We start from the raw sequence: 21,883 nt of genomic DNA on the forward strand, positions 1-21,883 counted from the left end.
TGCGGGGGACATAGTAGCTGTCAGTGCTGCTGTTCCGCTGCTGGTGAAATAGTAATGAGTGTGTATAACGGAGCTGAGCCAGTGTGGTTTACAGCTCCGTTGCACTTGTAGGCGAGGCCAGGGCACATGGAGCACCACTGACTGGCTGTACATGGTGTCTGTGTGCCGGTGATGGAGACAGAACAAGGAGGCTCTGGCCACCGCCGGGATAAACCTAATTCAGAGACTGAGGTTGGACTCTTTTTATATCTTTGGTTTAGAAATGTTTAAAGAAGCTGCCTGGAAAATATTTTACCATCTAAGTCATGTAAACTCTCTAAAAACTGAGAAGGAAGGGAAGTGCAAGGGTTTATCATCATATCTGGATATATATCATTCGATATATATATATATATATATATATATATATATATATATATATATAGTTCACTTGACAGTCCATTGAGGGGATTTGTTAGCGTTAGCGAAGTTAGCGTTAAAAATAATTGTTTGGATACAAAACTTTGAGGCTCTGTTTTATGAGAAGTCATTTTTTAAACATTTAAATCAACTGAAGTACTGTATTATGTGAACCAACCATTAGAGCCATAACAATTAGTCAATTTATGGATTAGTTGATCGACAAAAAATGTATTAAATTTATTTTGATCATTAATTTTTAGAGTCATTTTTCTTGCATAAACACAAACATTCTCTGGTTTCAGCTTCTTTGCTGCTTTTCTCTGTTTTAATAATATTGTAAATTTAATATTTTGGGATTTGGGACTGTTGGTTGGACAACACAAGGCATTTGAAGATGTCATTTTGGGCACTGAGAAGTTGTTTTAGACATTTCATTAAATTTAACCATTTAATGATTAATCAAGAAAATAAACATTAGATTAAGCAAAAATGTTCATAATATTTAGTGTGGATTTCAGTTTTGGTACACATTTTGGAGTGATTTTTGTCTTTCCCGACACTACAGATTTGGGCAAACCACCTGTGGCCTCAAGTGGAAAACTTAACATCTATCACCATCTATAAATACTCTGGTAAACTTGACTTCACTTGGAATAGATCTGATAAATTTGACAAGTCTTAATTTGCTGTGTAACTGATGTTCTTTAGTTACACTACAAATAAATCTTAAAGGAGGCTTTATAACTTTGTTTTATACACTTTCTAGTAATAAAATTAGAATTCAATGTTTTCAGGTTTAAAGCACATCTGTGATAAAGACAGATGAAGCTGTCTACCTGTGTTATTTAGTTATGACTTCATTTTATATTCACAAAATTGTGACTGGCTAGTGAATCTTGATTGTTGAAGATTTTCAACACCTCTGTGGCATTGACCTTCTCATTGCAAATTCACAGTTTGGAGTAAATTGGCACAGCATCACCTCCAGTAGTCAGGCAGGACGCATTGTCCATGTCATTCCAACAAAAGTAAATATGGCAAATGGTCAGCTCAGCAGAGGTGTGTGAGGTGTTTCTTATGACCACAAAAGAACTGTTTGTGATAATGAATGATAGCATAATGAACTTTGTTGTTATTTTGTGATTTCTCTTGTCATTTTTTTCTCTGTTTCCTTCTATAGTGATGGTCCCTATGTGAACATAAATACTTAAAAGGCCATCTTCTTAACCCCCCTATGCTAATGGTTAGAAATGTCAACAGTTAACTGTTAATCGATTAACCACTGGGAATATTTTTGACTGGTTACACATGTCGGTCTATAGGTTAATTTGCATACTAGGGTTGGGTACTGAACTTGCTATGATACATTATTCACGTTAGATCAATTGGTGCTAAATTTCCATAGCCGTGCCATGCTGTGTGTAGTCCATAGACTGTATAAAAGTAAGGTGTAGGATATTAAGTCACACAACTGACAGACTGTTAGCCTAGCATGCTAATCCTATGGTCTATCTGTTATAAAAACGTAGGTGTTACTTTGTTATTAGGTCATCACCCAGTTGATATGCCAAATGATTTAGACCAATGTGCAGCCAATTGGTGTGGTGGAGGGCGAAGGATTGAAAGACCCAGTTCAGTACCTCAAGCCTGAGTATGTTATGCCATCGAGAGCTATTGTGACTAAATGCATTAAAAAAACTTTGGGTTTCAGAAGTAAAATTAACTGAAACTGACATACCTACTAAAGGTATATCCCATTTCTCATTTGGTATTGTCCACTTCCATAACAGAATAGCCTACAATGATGCAGCTCAGTCAATGCCACCTGTTGAGTAGTCTGGATGTAACCACACCTGCAGTAACACCTGTATGTAGGAGTACAGAAACTCAAATGTTTGAGAATTGTGTGGTAGTGGCGGTGTTACAATTAGAGGATTGAACCTGACCCTTGGACTCGTGATTCTGACAGATCACCTGTGTTGGGCTAGCTTTCTTGGACCTGGCACATAAGTTTTATTTGGAATAGCTTTGGTCAGCCACTCCTTCATTTCAATAGTTTATCAGCAGACCTACTGTACTGAGCGGCAGTATCTACCTCAACTCAGATTCCAGCTGCTCTGCTGCTCTCCAAAGTTATTTGAAACTTTTAATTAAAATTAAATAAATTAAATAATTCTCAGGAAAAAATTGGAGAATGGAGGAAATATAGTGAAAAAATCAAATTTTAATTAACAGGTCAGGTCTGATCTAGGCATGGATAACAATATCATTAGTGGGTTTTTGATGTGATGCTGATGGTATGATCTTATGACATTCATGCATTTGATCATTGACTGTATTTAAATACTGACGTCATGACAGCTCCCCAAACGTGAAGCCAAAACATCTCGATCGCCTCCTGGTGGCTGGCTGCAGTATAGGTCATAAGTCCTGCCCCCCCCCCCCATGTTTGTCCAAGTGTTAATTTTTCTGGTAACTCTGTTTTTATTTAGTTATTTGATGATATAAAAAGCTCTCAAACCTCCATCAGGTGGCAGGACAGCTGAGGGGGCGTTTCCCGTGGGGTGTCACCCGCCACCTGACTCTACTGTGTAGACTCTGGCTCCAAATGATGCCACACAAGCAAGATGGCAGCTCCCGGAAAGGAAATATTTTGGTTTCACTTTTGCATAGTGGCGGGAAGTGGAGATGGCTCATCCATATTTATATACAGTCAAGCCATTTGATTATATGAGACAGTCATCACAAATCAACCTCGAATTGATGAGCTTAATGTATTAATGTATTTCTGTAATCAATATTTGGTAAAAGCTGACACAAGGGTAGCTTTATCTTTAACGATGCTGGGAAGCCTCTTTAGCTTCAGACTAAATGGCTGAATGTGAAACCAACGATTACAGAACTGTGAAAATACTATAAACGGATAGATTTATAATGTTATATCACTGCTAATATTAGAACAAGTAAATTATTTGGGCATTCATGGCATTTATTAGTCTTGTATGATAGAAAAGCATTAATCGCCATTGTCGAAACCTTGAGTGGCTTTGACAGGTCCTCATTTGTATTTAAAAATACTTGGTTGTAGGTGTTTCTGGCTTGTTTTCGTATTGCAAAATGGCTTTGCTTGTCTTCCACATGAGCACACAGGCTTGTGATCTGCTGACCTTTGGAATTTGGGGCTATAGAGCAGAGCTCGATGTTCTCACTAAGCAAACAAGTCAGGTGTTTGAATTCAATGCTCCTCTAGATATCTGATGTCTGTCTCGCCTTTGCTTTTTGTCAATATTTAACTAGAGTTCTTTTTTTGGGAATTCCCCTGCTGTGTTTTTATGTATATGGTGTAACGTGTAAGGAGTAACACTTTTGGTTTACACCTACTCTTCTTCTCCTCATGACCAGAAGGAAGCTTGACGTTGTGTTAATTTTGTGATTGTGCACAACAAAGGTGTAGCTGTAACAGATCAGGCAGTACACACACCAGTCCCTAATGTCAGTCCCATTAGAACCAGCATCCGCGGCCATCTGCACCGTGACTCATTAGACTGTCATTTCACGCCGTTTATAGGCTGTGTTTGGACGCCTCCGCTTCAGCCTCACCCCGGGATTTCAGACCTCCTCCTCTGGCAGTGTCCCCTGCGGGGTGTGGCTTTAGGACAGAGATTGGAGAATGCTGCTCCTATATCCCAACCCCCCACTCTCCATGCATCGTTACATTCCTACTCCCCCACCCTTCAACATCATCTTCCCCAGAGGTCTGGGCCTGTAACGAGAGGACAGGGTGGAGCATCTGTTCCCCGAGCCACTCCTTTTATCCGCTGGCCCTCCCTCTCAATCAGTCTCTTTTCATACCCTCTCTGGTCTAAATCTCTGCTGTTAACACTCTCACACACACTCACACACTCACATATATACTAGACAGACAGACAGACCATCTGAGTTGTGCCCCCTCTCCTCTGCAGTCTTTTGATTATCTGGTGACTCAACCCTTCAATCAATTTCTTAATGTCACCCTGAAAATGACTGTTTATTTCTGTCTTCAATTTATCATCTTCATTCATGCCAGTTAACCCTTTTCCCTGCTTTGTGTGTGTGTGTGTGTGTGTGTGTGTGTGTATACAGCTGAAAAGCAAGACCATAAACTGAATCTGAGCCCACCGCACACTCAGCACACCTCTGAGATGCTCAGAAACCACCTGACAGGTCAGTACATGTGCACACACTGACACAAAAACATACACACAAATGCAGTCACATGTACAAGGAGAATGGCTGAATAAAGCTGTGTTACTTCAGCACATTAAAGAGGGATTTTGAGAGACATTAAATGACCTTTTAGGGAGGGAAAAGAGCGGTTCCTCTGACATGCTTGCTCTGACCTTTTGATTTCTCTCTTACCCTTCAGCTCTGAAGCTAGAATTTTCTCATTCGTCCTGAGTGTAGACTCCTGTCAGGTAGTTTGAATTAAGATTTGAGGGGCTAAATTACTTAATTTGACTGATAGTAGTAGAAACATCCAAGACAGAAGGCTATCAGTGTGCGGTAGAATACTTATTAGAGCTGTGCAGCTGTGCAGACCATTTACACCCTGTGGAGAAAATGTATGTAGGTGAAGTGATTTAATGACTAGAATCACATTTGCAGTTTGGAGCAGGAGCAGGTCTGAACTTTGTGTTTTTTTTTTTGTGTGTGTGTGTGTGTGTATGTGTGTGTGTGTGTGTGTGTGTGTGTGTGTGTGTGTGTGTGTGTGTGTGTGTGTGTCTATTTGTAGCATGGTCATGTATGTGTGTAAGAAGTTGGATTCTTTTTAATGGCTTGTAGCTGATATATAAAGCATTATTTAATGATTTATTAACTATTGATAAAGCTGTTAGTTACAGCTTAATACCTCTTTATAAATAGTGCATTATTATGCTCTCAGTTTACTTTAACAGCATCTGTTTATGCTGACTCCTTTACCCACTTAGAAACAACAGCCACATTTGACATCGAGGATACAGATGATTCATTTTGTGCTGTTTCTGTTTCTTAGTATGTTCTATTTTAAAGAAAGTATGAGCCGACGTTGTCTTCGAGTCTACGTGCACACTTGAAATGTATTGTCAGAAATTAAAATAGCTCTTGCCAAGGAGGATACAGTGCACTGTTGTATGTGGGATGCTGATACAATTGGCATGGAGAGAACTGATTACTGATTTGGTACAAAGGGATTTTCTCTCTGTGCAGAAACAGTCTGCCCTACTTACAGAGACGCCACCGCAGCCTAACCTGCTGTTCCCAGCTGGTGCTGCTTTGAAATACCCCCCTCTCCTCCTCCTTCCCCTCTTCTCTTTGCTCCTCCTCTCTGAGTCTGTGCAGAACCCCCCCCCCCCCTCCCCCAGTATATGAGCCTCGTCTTCTTTGCGTCAGACTGCTCCATTCATGAAAAGTGTGACGTGAGCAAGTCTTCAGCGACCCTGTGACGCTGCCTCCCACCCACTCACAGGTGCTGCGGGAGTCAGAGGAATGTCTGTCATTCTCCAGCCTCTCTCCCTGCTTTTTGTGATGTTTTTCTCCGTCCTGACCATCAGTTCAGCCTTTCTCCCCGGGGTTTTTTTTTCACATCTCTGGCTCGGAGCGGAGAGAGGACCATGAATCTGAGCTCTGTCTGCTGTGAGTAATCTGCTGATGCTGTGTCTTTGCGTTACATCTGAGTGGAGGCGGTGCGATGTGGAGGTAGCTCTCTTGCTTGTGTATGATTTGTCTCTGGTGTTTTCGAAAGTTCGCATTCTTTATCATACATTTGAGACATCTCTGTGTGTGTGTGTGTGTGTGTGTGCGCGCTGTCTGTATGTGGACCAGCTGTCAGTGTTTGTTCAGTTAGCAGCACTGCAGGAGTGTGTCGAGTGGTCGTGCGTTGGTGCGTGCAGGAGCTATTTTAGGCTCAGTGGTGATGCTGCTGCTGCTTTTTGATGCAGTATTTCTCGGTGCCCTCTGAAGGACAGGTTGTGATGTAGGTGAAGGTATAGACCAGCAAAACCCGCCCTCCGCCTCCTGATGTAACAAATGAAACAAACACATGTTCTGAGATGTGATAACGCTGTTGGTCAGAGATGACACACTTTTTCTGGGACACATGTGTACATACATAACATTTACTCCCAATTCCAGTCTCTCATTTTGTTTTAGTAAACTCTACCTCTCTCTTTGTGCCTGCAACTTCATCCATCTCTTTATTTACTCAGCTTGGCAGCAGGAGAGATCTGTGTGTGCCCACCTCTGTCCTCTGCTACTAAGCATGTTTATGTAACTGCACAGGATGAGTAGCCGGCAGCCGGGCTTTAGAGGAAGAGGAGGAGGAGGAGGAGAGATCCATCCGTCCATCCTCCACAGAGCGTTTAAATTAATGGCTGCATATTCATATCCATGAGGAGTTTGCCATTTGGATTTTTCTCTGGAGTGTCTGACTTCAGCTGCTTGGGGTACAGAATTTAATATTCAAACGTAGATGAGGTGCATGTTGCTTTTTTTTAAGAGCAAGCAGGGATAGTATAAACCCATGAGCTAACAGAAGCACTAATGTGTATTGATTTCCTGGCTTTCTGCTGTGGCAGAGTGTCTTCAGACATGTAGTACAACTCATACCCGCTTTTTTTTTTGCTCAATAGCTTTGTGCTTTTTTATATTGCTGCCATTAAAGTGGTGTCAGTCACAGCCAGTCTCCTGCAATATGAGTGTTTGTCTGTTGTGTCACTTTTTGTGTGTCTGTCTCTCTCCTCGGCCCTTGTTGTTGGCAGGTCAGGCAGGCTGTCCCTATTAAAAGAGCACAAGGGGGATTGTTGTGGCAGCAGCTGCTCTGGTGTGCAGTGTGTAGCTTTGAGTGTGTGTATGTGTGTGCTGCTGTCTCCTGGCCGTGCAGGGCAGACAGGCCCAGTTCACATGGAGCCGGCTCCTCTTGTGTCCTTTGTTGTCGCTCTGGGAGTCTTTCCCATTGGAGTGTGGTCGGTACAGTATCATGCCGCAAGCAGCCACAACAGCAGCAGCAGCAGCAGCAGTAGAATAGCCGTTTCTCTCTGTCTTCTTTGTCTGTCTCTCATTCATTTGTCTCTGCTCTCACTCTTTTCTGTTTCCAGCCTCAAAATTGCTTCCATATCTCCCTCATTCACGGCCCTTTTCTGTCTCTCTAATCTACTTTTCACCGAACCATTCTCTCTTTCCACTGTCTACTTGGCCCCTCCGTCCCTCTCTGTCCGTTTGCATTCATCATCTATCCGGATGGATCTGGTTAGCATTCATAAATAGAACTCCGTAAAGCTTTATCATTAAGAATTACTGGGAACAAAGAGTCGACTTGACTGAAAGGAGATTTTCAGAGCAGAGTATGCATGATAGTTACAGATTTCAGTCTTGTAGGAGGCTGTGTGTCCTGGTTACAGTGCAGGCTGCAGCCTTACTGAGAGGCTGGAAGAACGAAGCTGGAGGGAGAGTGTGTGACATGTTGATGGCGCACACTCTTAGTTATTTATTTTCTCCAGTTCTGACTGGTACCGACTGAGGCTATTTGAGGCACAAGTTATGTTTATGCGTTTGGGGTTCTAATGATTCACAGCCACATTAACCCTTAATCTGAATTTTAAATATACTCTTAAAGAATGCTGCACTGGTTCCCCCCAAGGCTGCGTCCTTTCCCTTCTACTCTTCTCTCTGTATACAAACAGCTGCACCTCCAGTCACCAGTCAGTCAAGCTACTGAAGTTTGCAGATGACACCACCCTGATTGGACTCATCTCTGGTGGGGATAAGTCTGCCCACAGGTGGGAGATTGACCATCTGCGCTCTAAAGACTGTGGAGATGGTTGCGAACTTCAGAAAGAACGCCCCGACATCACCCTGTGTGACTCCCCAATCGACACTGTAGAGCCCTTCCACTTCCTGGGAACCATCATCACCCAGCACCTCAAGTGGGAGCAGAACATCAGTAGCCTCACCAAGAAGACTCAGCAGAGGATGTACTTCCTGCAGCAGCTGAAGAAGTTCAACCTGCCAAAACCAATGATGGTGCACTTCTACACTGCCATCACACACAGTCCATCCTCACCTCCTCCGTTACCATCTGGTACACTGCTGCCACTGCCAAGGATAGGGGCAGACTGCAGCGTATCATTCACTCTGCTGAGAGGGTAATTGGCTGCAACCTGCTGTCCCTCCAGGACCTGCATGCCTCCAGGACACTGAGAAGAGCAGAGGAGATCATGGCCAACCCCTCCCACCCCAGACATAACTTTTTCGAACATTTCCCTAAGGCAATAGGCTGAGGTCTATCTTGACCAAAACAAGAACAGTTTCTTCCTGTCTGCAGCTGGCCTCATTAACAAGGCCTGAGACCCCCTCTGACATGGACTCTATCCTGCTCATAGTCACTTTACATCATATTAATGTGAAATCTATAATCTTATTTTCTGTGAACTCATCACATGTAACACAGCATGTTATGTTAACGCAATTATTTGTATTCTTTGTATTATTACACTTGCACATTACACATACTGTTTATACTGTGAACATTTGTACATTCCCTTTAATATCATGTACATCATATTTTTAAAACTCTACAGCTCTCTTCACATAGAACATATTTTTCAATTATCCTTTATCATAAAATTGTATTTATATATTTATTCCACCTGTCTTTTGTGGTAGTTGTATTTTTCTCACTTTTTATAGATACTTGTTTTTTCTCTCTACCTTCTATTTTTTGATTGTTATGCACCACTACACCAAGACAAATTCCTTGTATGTGAAAACTAGTCACTAGTCAGCTAGGATCAATTTGGTTTGTTTTGGTTTGCTGAACTCACTGGCAGACATCAGTGTTTTGGACTTCAAAACACTCACACTCTCACCCTCTCTCATCAGTCAACTCTCTCTGGCAGTTTCACTCATCCTCTCCCTGAGAAATCCAGCTCTCACAACAAACCAGGCATATTCCACCATGATCCCACCTGGCATTTTCCCCGGGGCTTTGACCTTGTTCTTATTTGCCCAGCAACACCCGTCAAACCCCGAGCAGGCAGGTAGGCGGGCAGGGATTACTGCTCTGTGGCCCGCTATTCCCTCCAGCCACCGCCAGGTATTTAAGTCAGCCCAGGTGAGTCACCAGAGGGAATCAGAATATGAAGAAAGAGGGATTATAGCGAAATGTCAGCCATGTGAGAGCAGATGCCTGAACACTGTGCCAGAATCTGTTTATTTTCCCCTTTTTCCACCGCTGGGCCTGCACCAGCAGATTATTACTTTCACCCACCTACAGCAAGCTGTCCAATCCACTCTGTCAGGGCTCATGGCCATGGCAGCGAGGGAAAGCTGATTTAGACATCGGCCCACATCCTGACAATCAAATCAGGACTGGGCGGCTTTCATATTTCAGAGGTTTCTTTATTTGATGTTCATATCGCGAAATATGTTACCATTTTGTCGGCTGCACCAGACAGAAGACAAATATGAGCGGTATGTTTCCAAATTTCTGTTTCATAACATTGTTTACTGACAGGATGACATGACAAGTCCAGAGTCTGCATTAACTAGGGAAACAGAGTACAGATACCAGAGTGCAACTGTTCAACTCTGTCCCAGAATAACAGACAGTCACATGTGTGGTTCAGAACAGAGTAACTTTGACCATAGACTGAACTATTCATAAGACTCTTGTGTTCATCCAGGTAATTTTTATTTTAATACTCTGGACTTTTCCTTCATTGGGTTCTCGAAGCTGCTCTTGCCATCCATTTTTTTGATGCTAAGGTTGTTTCAAGCCAGGAGAGATGGAAATGGTCCACAGCAGGTTATCTATCTTTCCTCTCAGGAATGAGCTCATGAGGATGAGCAGACCAGTAACTGTGAAAGGGTTTTACTTGAGCTCACTCTTCTGTAGTCATATCTCTCTATACGCCTTTGGTGTCTGACAATATGATTTAAAAAAAGTTCTGGTTAGGTGTTAAATAGCTGGTAGTTTCTGAGGTGATTTATACCCCTCTTCTTTTGAGGTAAAAGCTTTGTTGCTTCAAAAAATATTCTTGATAAAAGCAAGATACTATTTTAGATGAGCGACCCACTCCTTGCTTTAAAGGAGGTGAAGACCACATGGCTGTTGTTATTTAAAACAACACTATTCCCCCTGTATCTGACTGACTGGATCACACAGCAAACTCAAGGCTTTTAGGCCTCTCCAAACCTGAGAGTTGAATGAGAGCAAGTGTGACTGGTAGCAGAAGGTCAGGATCGATGCTGTGTTGACATGGTAACGTGTGAATGATGAGGTGGGATAGGGAGCTAAATTGGCTCTTTGTTGGTGCTGCAGCTGTCACCTAAAGGAAGGTTCCCCCTGTGGGGCCCAGCAGGGCTTCCCTTAATGAGGAGCAGAGTGACGGAGACACAGATGATGCTGCTGCTGCTTCTGCCGTGTTTGTGAGAATGAATGCAATGTGCATGTCTGTATATGTTAACAGCCTGTCTTTTGCTACATTAATATGTTATAGGAAGTCCAGCTGCTTTAATGATAGTACAGTATGTTGAAACACAATCGAAACAACCATATTGGCGTTTGCTGAGTGGCACAAAAAAAACTGCCCTCCCTAGTGGATTGCTGGGAGTAGTGGGATTATTGGATCCTGGCAGACACGCCCCAGGCATGTGTTTGTGTGTGTGTGTGTGTGTGTGTGTGTGTGTGTGTCTGTGCGAGCACATGTGTTCTCTGAATCTGATCCCCTTGTGCCACCAGCTGCTGTGAATACACACACAAACACACGGGCACACACAGTAACAACACCAGTGAGATGTTTCTCTGTCAAAGTTGCTCCAAACCTATATATATATATATACTGTATATATATACCAAAAATGTACATACCATAAAGCATTGTGCCATTGGTGGTTTACATTAGGTCACACAAATGAAAGGAAGTGTGTAGAGGATGTATGGAGGGGAAGACTGAATAGGGTCTGTGTTTGTACAAGCTTGTCTCTAGAGCTCTGTAGGGATTAAAGGATCAGCCCCTGATAATTTCTCTCTCTCTCTCCCCCTCTCGCTGTCTCTCTATCTTTCTTCATTTTATCCATTCTGCTGAATATCTGCATTGTGTCCTTCTCTGGAGTGATATGCACCTCATGCAAACATGTAACGTTTTTTTTGTTTTGTTTTGTTTTTTTTAAACATCAGAGTCAGTGTGTCCTTTTGCCCAGCCACGATTGCTTTCGGAAAGTCCAGTAAATAAATGACTGTAAATGAAACCCTTTCCTGATCAGGCGCAGACATTATTGATGGGATTCTATGCCCATAGAGATCTCCCATTAGAGATTAATGGAAGAGGTCCGTTTCCTATTCTTGGTGTCAGATATAGATGCATAGACTTTGTCCAGATTCAGCCTGTTAGCACAGGAAAGAGACCGGCTGTACCGAGTACAAATGGGTGAAAATTACAGCAGTTGAAAGGCATCAGATTTTCTTGTAGTCATTATTCAGGCAAGATAATTGTGTTGTTTGAGTCAGGTTATAAGTTACTGTGCATGCAGGCTTGTGTCTTGATGTGCGTGTTTCTCTACAGCCGACCACATCCGCCCTCCGCGTCCCACGTCAGAAGCCCAGCTCTGAGAATCATCCGTGGGGTGGAATTACAGCACGGGCCTCTACTCACACAGCTCGATTGTCTCGGCTGTGGAAGGGACGGATTTATTGGATACCTGAGAGAGCATTCTCTCCTTCCCCTGCACTCTCAGCAACCTGCTTAGAGACAGGCCTGCATTATAGATGAGCTTCTGGCAGCCACTACACTCTCACAGCACTCAGGTTACCCCCCCAGTAGATACACACAGATACAGTACATGCACTCGCACAAACATGTAAGCAGCATTGATGTGGACCAGCGGTTCAGGACGCATAGCAAATAACTGTGAACATCTTTTCAGTTTGAGGCCTGTCAGGAACCTTTATCACATCTTAACCCCTCCCTCTTACCCCCCTCTTTTCTGTTTTTCAAATGTCCAGAAATGGAAAAATGCCAAACAGAAAATGCATGATTAAACACAAACATTGGAGACTGGAATCCAGTCTTGGTGTTGTAGCCTTGCAGCATTTCAGCAGCAAATTTGTATGCAGCAAAGTTGTATGCTATAGAGGGCTTGATTGTACTTTGACCTTTGCCAAGTGGAAGAGCTGTGCATTCATGCCAATGTTCCCTGCAGAGGGCAACATAAACTAAAAGTGTGTTTCAGCTGAACTTCTTGACTGTCCTCACCCCTTAAGGAACCTTCCACGTAACACAGAGCCAACTCACTGCTCTGCCTCTCTGTCTCCTCCCTCCTGGACTTTGATCTTCTGTTCCCGACTGTACACACTGTACAGCCTCTCTCTCTCTCTCTCTGTCCCTCACTCTCTGTTTTACACTGCCCCCTCAAACTTGATTGGATTTCTAAGGCCATGATGTCCTCAGTGGCTTTAAAGTGTCATTTAAGCAGCAATTGATTCACTGCTTTGTGCAGATTGGTAAACGAGCACAGTGGACTGTGGATAAATGGCCATCTGTTTGTCACTGAGTAAACACAGTGTATGCTACAGTCGTAACAAATTAAAGCCCCCATGTTCAGGATTTCTGACCTTGGCAACTCCCTGTGGTGACGTTGAAAAAGACTGTGTGGCAAGACAGCATTGCATGTTGTTACAACACTCCCCACGCATCTGATACAGGGACAGTGAGATGAAGGGAAGAGAGCAACACATACTGTAGAGTGGGATTGTCTAATTTTTCTACCAACAAAAAGTTAAGCCATCAGAATAGTTTGATGTAAGATGCTATTATCATGCAAAATATTACACACAGTGTCTTTAACTGACATACTGTGGATAGGTTGACAGGTAGGTTATACAGTTCATCAGTTTTCTTAGCCATATCTATGATATAAGGCATAATATTTATGGTTAAAATTCTTCCTTATGAGGCACATAGTTTGGCATTATAAGATACAAATGAGCATCAGAACAAGCAGGGGTAAACTTTATTCAAAAAGTTAAGACACATGCCAGATACTGTAACGACAATGTCCGCAGTTCAATTCCAGCAGCGACATGAAGGCTGCACCTTTGTTGCATGTCTTTCCTCATGTCTCCCTCTCCCAGTTTCCTGTCATCTCTCTACTGTTGTGATAAGAGAGACGTAATGTGGCCAAACAATATTTGAAAAACAAAACAAATCAAGAACACATTTAAATGATCTGTGAATCAGCTCTTAAAGCTGTAGATATTTTTATTATTGTCAACAAATCCCATGAAATTGTGATTATTAAAATATCAAGAGACAGACTAACATGCTTTTGGTTTTGGTCTCTTCGTCCAATTTATGGATTTAGGAAAATAATAGTAAGAAAAATAAAGAACAATGCCAGTCTTATCCCTTTAAATATTGATACATTTTTTGTGTTGTTATTCAGCTGGTATCAGACAGATATCAGCATTTTTTGGCCTCAGGCTTTGGTAGAAAGTCAAAGAAGAAGTGGTGACAACTAACAACTCCTTACTTTGATTTTAAAAAAGATCACCTCTTCTTCTGTCTAACGCTCTTTGTCATTGCACTTGTCAGCTTCTTGAGAATTTGTACGACAGAGTCACTGTCCTCTAATGCTTGATTGTCTTGCTTTGCATGTAAGTTGCTTTGGATAAAAGCATCTGCTAAATGACAAAATGACATGATGTAAATGTAAACTGGGTTTTGGGCAATATGATGACACATAATCTGATATTAATTTGTCTACCATCAGAGAGTTTACCATAGTGTTTATGCCTTGGTATGTTTGCCTTTGTCCACTCTAATATTTCTGGTATATTAGGCCTCTGTGGTGAATTTTGCAAATCAATTAACAGCTCTAATTTATGTTAAAGGTTGTCTCCCTTCCTTGACCCTGTTCAGCACCGTCTTGTTTAACACTAACAGGCAGATAAAGACGCTATAGATTTTCTCCTGATGGGTCAGTGAGTGTAGAAAAGCAGAAAGCATGTTAGCTGCGTGGCTGGCCTGTGTTGGCGGCTATGGCCGGCACTGCTGTTTAAGCACTGAGAATGGTTTGTATGTGCCAGATGTTTTGCTCTTAGCTGTCGTAATACACAGCAAGGGTTTTAATCCCTGCTATACTGTTACCGCTTCACAGAGAACATAGTAAAGCCCTCGTTGTGTGCGTGTGATCTGTTTAGTCAAACTGTTTCACAGAAATTTCCCAGAATTGCATTATTCGTATCTACTCTGCAGTGTCTTTCATTCAGCGACTCCATCTCTCATGCACTGATTTAAAGCCTATCTGATATTCCTGACCTCCTCCACCCTGCTGTGTTTACACTCAATAGTTAAAAATAATCATCATTAATGTAAGCTCTTCCAATCCCAGATCTATGAGAGGAAATGAGAGGATTGCTTTTCCCTCTGTGGAGGTTATGAGGGCCCATGGCAATAGCTCTGATCGTGTTTGTGTTGTATTTTTTTATATCTGCTTTCTTTCCATTTACTTTAAAGTTCAGTTAACATGTTTCTCTTTCTTGTTCTTTATCTATCTCCCGTCTCTACAGGTAATTTTCAACATTCAGACAAACCAGTGCGTTAGGACGCCCCCCACTCATCATCACTCGGCAGCCCATGCACATGCATGACACCATGGGTAGCTCCCCCGAGGTGCTCTCATGGACTTCCTGCCCCAGTCTGTTGGTGGGCAAGCTGAAGGAGGAGCTCAAACTTACCGTGGTTGGGGACGCCATGAAGAAATCAAACACGCCCAACTCCCAACCCCAGCCTCCTCAGGCCCCTCCCTCTAATTTACCCCCTCAGATTATCACAGACCTGGCCCCGCCAACACACCTGCCCGTTCCCCTGCAGACGCTGCAGACGCCTGGCCAGGACGAGGACTCAGTGCTGGGGGGTTTAAGTCCCCCAAACACAGCCTTGAGCGTGGACTCGACGCGAAGCGAGGGTGGGCATTTTGACAACAGTGTGCTCCAGCTGCAGGAGCAGGACCATGAGGAGGCCGGGTCACCGGCGTCCTGCGAGCACGGCGGTTGTGGCAGTGGAATGGAAGAGCAGATGGGAGAAGGGGACTGTCCTATGGACCACAATGGAGAGGGGAGACAAAGCCACCCACATCACCCTGATGACATCAAGCTGCACTTCCACAGAGCGGGGCCTGGGTCCGGTGGCTTCCTAGAGGGGCTGTTTGGCTGTCTTCGTCCAGTCTGGAACATCATAGGAAAGACCTACTCGACAGAATACAAGCTACAACAGCAAGGTTAGCGCTTATATTTCTGCATGGCATCTTTTAGACAACTGAGTGCACCATGTGTACTCCAGATGTCCCTGTACCTTTAAGGCATTCCAAGAAACAAACTTCAGATCTCCCTCCCATTTCTCCTTGTGTATTCTGAAACTGTAATTGAATAGCCACCCCTGGCTTCACCATATTGCTGTTCTGGGTGAAGCGGTACTGCTGTCAGTTTGAATTGAGGTCATGGTGAAGGTAGATTCACCTTGCTGCAGGGCTGCCTGTACAAGCTGGACATACAGGCTTCAGGATACGAGTGTGGTCAGACAGAACTGGGCTGGGTCTTGTGGTTGGTCAGCTAATGTTCAAAATTAGTGTGCTAGAGTTTCCAGCAGCATAGCTACTCTTCTATGTTGGTTTCAAAACCACATAAGGAGGATGGAACAGCATATCACTCACTGTTTCAGTATCTAAGACAGTTACAGCATTTTCACACAAGGCCGTAGGTTTGCTTTTGCTCAGTATGACTAAATAATACAAGATCTAGTGCTAACCATGTGTTTTTTTGTTTCTGAATTACTATATTACCCGTAAGGAAGGAAAATCGAGACTTAAACTACATGACATTTATTTTGCAAGTAACAATTTCTCTTCCTAAAGAGCAAACCTGACAGCACAACCAGAATAGACAGCCAAAAACAATGCTAAAGGTCAAAATCTGTCTTATACACTTAAAAAAAGAACAACTTGTAGTGTTCGCTATATATGACATATTGACAAAATGTTATTTATCTGTTTCCAGACATGTGGGAGGTTCCGTTTGAGGAAATTTCTGAGCTGCAGTGGCTGGGTAGTGGTGCACAAGGAGCCGTCTTCTTGGGCAAATTTCGCTCCGAGGAGGTGGCCATCAAGAAAGTGCGCGAGCAGAAGGAGACGGACATTAAACACCTGCGAAAGCTCAAGCATCCCAATATCATCAGCTTCAAGTAAGTCGACAACCATTTGACCTGCTTTTTACTAGATGTTACACCTTAACTTGTTTTTTAGAGGTGCTGCTCTACAATTTAGTTTATTGTGTTTTTTAGGGGCGTGTGCACCCAGGCACCTTGTTACTGCATCATCATGGAGTACTGCGCCCAGGGCCAGCTCTATGAGGTGCTGAGGGCAGGTCGGAAAGTGACCCCCAGGCTGCTGGTGGACTGGGCCTCAGGCATCGCCAGTGGCATGAACTACCTACACCTCCACAAGATCATCCACAGAGATCTCAAATCTCCCAAGTGAGTCGCCTCTTTTACTGGTATTGTCAGATGGGAATATAATTTGAGGAGTAATTTTGGAAAAATAAAGGATTTTTTTTTTACTTTATTTAATCAGGTATTTTCATTGAGTTTGGATCTCTTTTTCAAGAGAGACCTGAGAACAAGAAACATTCAGATACACACACACACACATATATATATATATATATATATATATATATATGTATAGTCATAGTTATAGAGTAGTCAGATAATAAAGTTTTAAAATCTCCATTGGGGAATGAAATACTCTAGTTTGAGGGCAGTTTGCAGTTCATTCAGTTTAAAAGGTGCATAGTACCTGAGACCAGTTCTGCCAAGATTAGTGTGTATATATGAGATAACTAAGGTTAAGTAGTTACTGGATCATGTACTGCAGTTACAAGACTTAAGATTTCTTCAATTGTTTTTCAATTCTCATCATTGTTTATTCTACTACATTTATATCACCTAAAACACCCCTGAAGCCAGGTTATAATAGAAGTACAATTAAATAAAAGGAAAATGCTTCTCTCTCTTCTCTTTGGTGTAAGGCACCAAAGTTGTTATTCCCTACTGATCTACATGAAAGGTTTTTCACTGCTATGCAGCAGCTCATGGGGGCTCTGGTCACGTTCTTATAGCTGATCTGTAAAGCTCATGAACAGCTCAGCGGCCTTGTTTGAGATTTCTTAGCCCTCAGCAGCAACAACAATCCAGCCTTTCAACTCTGAATAGTCTGACATTAACTCAAATACCGTTCTCAGAATTAGTAAAAGCTAGTGGACTTCATGTTAGGCGGACAAGACTCCGTGTCTTAACTCATCCTGCTCATCTTGTCTTGTCCTCAGCACACTGTAGCCCTGTTTCTCTAATCAATATCATCATGCTGCAGCACTGCCAAACACTGTATTAGTCAGCAGAATGATAGGAGGCTGAATGTACTGGAAAGGTCAGTCTCATTTACTTAATGGGGTGATTCAGATGCAGAAATGTGCTTCTGTAACAGTGGAGGGTTTTAATCTTGAAAACTGATGTTGAATGCTGTAAAATGAAATGTATTCTTTAAAAACAACAGAATGTCACAGGAAAAAATTGGCATCTGTCTAAATGGTTTAACCTGGGTCATCTTGTCATGGATTAATATCAGCCTGACACTGCTTGGCTTTAATATAAAAGGGTAAACATGAGTTTCTACAACTTTCTATAACTACATAATTACTACAAAGCTGACATAGAATTATGACAGGATTACTGTTATTTAGCTCTTAATAATACAGTCTGACTTACTCAATCTCACAAATACTTAAGTAGGATTGTAATTTGTAGGTTGTTACAACATTTCAACCATATTTTACCATACTTTGTATAATTCTGAACTTTGTTCATGCCAATCACAAGGTTTGTGTGTTGCAATATTTACTAAAGAGTATTGCCAATATGTAACTGATGTGTGTTTTCTGTTTTTGTCTCTGTTAAAGTGTTTTGGTCACCCACAACGACTCTGTGAAAATCTCTGACTTTGGAACGTCCAAAGAGCTCAGTGACAAAAGTACAAAGATGTCATTCGCTGGTACGGTGGCCTGGATGGCGCCAGAGGTGATAAGAAATGAACCTGTGTCTGAAAAAGTAGACATCTGGTGAGTTATTAAATGCTGCAAATTTAAAATTATATCATTTTAAATCATGTGTGGATGTCGCTGTACTGATGCTCGTCTATCTTTACTTGTGCGCTGCAGGTCATTTGGAGTTGTGTTATGGGAGCTGCTGACTGGAGAGATTCCCTACAAAGACGTGGACTCCTCTGCCATCATTTGGGGTGTTGGCAGCAACAGTCTTCACCTTCCTGTTCCCTCAACCTGCCCGGACGGTTTCAAAATCCTCATGAAACAAACATGGTGAGTATGGATCATATATTAAGCGCATATATTAAGTTGGTTGATTGCTTTGGACAATAGCTAACAATGCATAACACAAAATTGCTCAAAAGTGCATGTTCTTGTTTTAATCACATCTCCTCTCTCTGATGTTCATTGATACCAGGCAAGGCAAGCCCAGGAATAGACCATCTTTTCGTCAGATCCTCCTACACCTCGACATCGCCTCCGCTGATGTTCTAGGAGCTCCTCAGGAGACGTACTTCAAGTCTCAGGTCTGCACTACAACTGAAAAACACAAGCAAATTGCCTTCACTTTGTATAAGTCACATGATTCTGTACACTTGTTTTCTCAAGATATGTTTAGTATGCACGTACTCTCAGCTGTAGCATCGATAGCAGTATGGATTGTCAGCATTTTTGACTTTGTCTATTCATATTACAGGCTGAATGGAGGGAGGAAGTGAAGAAACATTTTGAGAAGATCAAAAGCGAAGGCACCTGTATCCACAGGCTTGATGAAGAGCTGATCAGACGCAGGCGGGATGAACTCAGGTGTGTGAACAGAGACAGACGTTCAGAGAAACATAAGATGTTACTAAACATGTTGCTCATCTGTGAATGATGGCATGCACTCTTTCTGCCAGTTGGGGACAAGTGAACAAATGCTGTAGCACCACCATTTGGCTAATCTGTACAATTCAAAAAACTTCAGAATAGCTTGGTGAGATGCAGTGTACCATTAAAATGCTGATAGACTAATAGACAGACCACCCGTTTCCCTCTTTATTTGTCTGTTAATTATACTGTGATGTTAATTATTCATAATGTGGTGTGATGTTGATTTGCAAGTGCAGAAGTTGTTTGAACATTTGTCTGCAATTTCCAACCCTTCTCAGGCACGCACTGGACATCCGGGAGCACTATGAGAGGAAACTAGAGAGAGCCAACAACCTCTACATGGAGCTGAGTGCCATCATGCTGCAGCTGGAGGTCCGAGAGAAGGAACTAATGAAGTATGTAAATAAGCTATTTATCACAGCGGTGATAAATAACCCTAACCTAACCCTAACCCTCTGCTTTACTACTATCCTGCTGCATTCCTCATTATCAGGCTTCACTGGTTGTCAATTTCCTCCTTCTTAAAGGCTGTAACCAACTATTTAAAACTATTATAATGGCAAAACAGCTGACAGTTTGAAAAAAATTGTTTGAAGTACTGCTACAGCAGAAAAACTTCTGGGTCAGTTTGTATTTCTAGAACAATATTTTTTTTTTGTCTGAAATCACCATCAATTCTCAGAAACATTGTTAATATTTCAGCCTCAGTTTCCCAGGCATTTGTTTTTGTTTGGGTATGACATAAATAAATAAAAGTCTCTGTGAGTTTCCCCTCTCTTGATTTGTTGCCATTTTCTTGACCTATTTTTCCGCTTGTCAGAATTTCCGTTCTCTTCTGAATGATTGATTTTGTGTTTCTCAAAAAAAAAAAAAACAACCAAAAATAAACATCTATTGTTACTGTATTAAAAGTAGGATTATCTTCACTAAGATCACAGATTTGTACAATTCACTTGGATTCTGTCTTCTGTCTTGTAAAATCATATCAGTCTAGAGTTTGAAGTAATGAAAGCTCTGAATGCACTTCACCATCATATAACGCCAAACTTATTCTGTCATCCCCATAGGAGAGAGCAGGCAGTGGAGAAGAAATATCCTGGGACCTACAAACGCCACCTGGTCAGACCCATCGTCAGGTCCAACGCTGTAGAGAAGCTCATCAAGAAGAAAGGAAGCATTTCCCACAAAGCTGGGTTACCTCCCGCCAAAAGGTTTGACCCTTGGCAAATTGAACAGCTTACCATAGACGAAAAGAGAATTATAAATGCCCTGTTGTAACGTTTATCCATTAAATAAGTGATAATTATCAGTAAAGTAAAGATGAATCATTATACGTTCATAAGAAGTGTCATTAGAATAAATTATTTAGCTTGGAGGGTATAAAATTAACTTAAATGGCTGTTAAAATTCTTAATTCTGATATTTCTGTGTGGATGTCCCTCCAGGCCAGACTTGCTTCGTTCTGATGGCATCCCCAGTGTTGACCCTCTCCCCTCCCCCTCGCCACTATCTGCCAGTCCAAAGGTGTCCACGCCACCTGGCAAAGCCCGCTACCGAAGCAAGCCCCGTCACCGCCGCGCCAATAGTAAAGGGAGCCACAGCGAGTTCCCCGGGGTGCTGAAACCTGCTGCAGGGGCACTAGAAGACACCCAGTCGCTCCAGGAGCAGCCCTACCACCATCATCACCACCACCACCATCACCACCACCCACCAACCGAGGGCCCCTTCCTCCCCTTGAAGGGCCGTGAGGAGGCCGTTGTCAACTGTGCCAACAACCTGCGCTACTTTGGCCCCGCTGCTGCCCTCCGTAGCCCTCAGACTGACCACCTGCAGCGCCGTGTTTCAGGCTCCAGCCCTGATCTCATTTCCACCACAGTGGATGCAGACACACGTCAACGGACTTCATCCACCAGCTCCAATCCCATCCCAGGTGCAGGCGCTGGTTCTTTGTGTCCCTGCTGCCAGGCTCACCCTTTCCCTGGATGCCTACACTGTCAGGAGACCCCTCCTGCATCCAGCCACCCAGAGTTGCCCCACTACTCACTGCTTAGCACCCAAGAAGGCACCCATTCTTCTTTAGGGGCTCCCAGCAAAGATCCTGCTTCAGACGGCGAGGCCACAAACAAGGCCGAGTCTCAGGAGCAGGAGGCGTCCCAACACACACACACCCTGCCCACTGCACTGCCTCGCACTCTCAGACCTCTCAGGAAGGTAAGTAGCTGGAAGCCTTACATCAGTCGAGCTGTGATAAAGTATGTATTTGTGTGAAGGAAATGGGGGAAAATGATGGATTAACAGCTATAATTGCTTCTCTTACAGGGTGGAGATGAGTCATCTGAAGAGGAAGAGGGGGAGGTGGACAGTGAAGTGGAGTTTCCAAGGAGACAAAGGTAAAATGCTCAATTACATGCAACCTTTACCTTAGTGTTGTAACACTGT

General features: G+C 42.8%; 1 protein-coding gene across 3 annotated transcripts in view; it reads left to right on the forward strand.

Annotated features, from left to right (window-relative positions):
- Positions 1-21,883, forward strand: part of si:ch211-45c16.2 (mitogen-activated protein kinase kinase kinase 13) — a 41,314-nt gene that overhangs the window by 15,381 nt on the left and 4,050 nt on the right. Inside the window, exons 2-13 of one of the 3 annotated variants that reach the window (XM_067603378.1) lie at positions 4,525-4,605; positions 14,987-15,696; positions 16,472-16,655; positions 16,755-16,946; positions 18,428-18,586; positions 18,686-18,844; positions 18,990-19,098; positions 19,269-19,378; positions 19,723-19,839; positions 20,512-20,655; positions 20,890-21,655; positions 21,764-21,834. In XM_067603378.1, the coding sequence (XP_067459479.1) occupies positions 15,054-15,696; positions 16,472-16,655; positions 16,755-16,946; positions 18,428-18,586; positions 18,686-18,844; positions 18,990-19,098; positions 19,269-19,378; positions 19,723-19,839; positions 20,512-20,655; positions 20,890-21,655; positions 21,764-21,834 (2,654 nt within the window). In that variant the 5' untranslated portion in view covers positions 4,525-4,605; positions 14,987-15,053. Of the gene's footprint in view, positions 1-4,524; positions 4,606-5,844; positions 6,055-14,986; positions 15,697-16,471; positions 16,656-16,754; positions 16,947-18,427; positions 18,587-18,685; positions 18,845-18,989; positions 19,099-19,268; positions 19,379-19,722; positions 19,840-20,511; positions 20,656-20,889; positions 21,656-21,763; positions 21,835-21,883 lie in introns of those variants that run through there. The other 2 variants (XM_067603379.1, XM_067603381.1) reach the window with 2 other exon arrangements.

This window comes from Thunnus thynnus, chromosome 11 (genome assembly GCF_963924715.1).
Source record: "Thunnus thynnus chromosome 11, fThuThy2.1, whole genome shotgun sequence".
In the NCBI taxonomy this organism is placed as follows: Eukaryota; Metazoa; Chordata; class Actinopteri; order Scombriformes; family Scombridae; genus Thunnus; species Thunnus thynnus.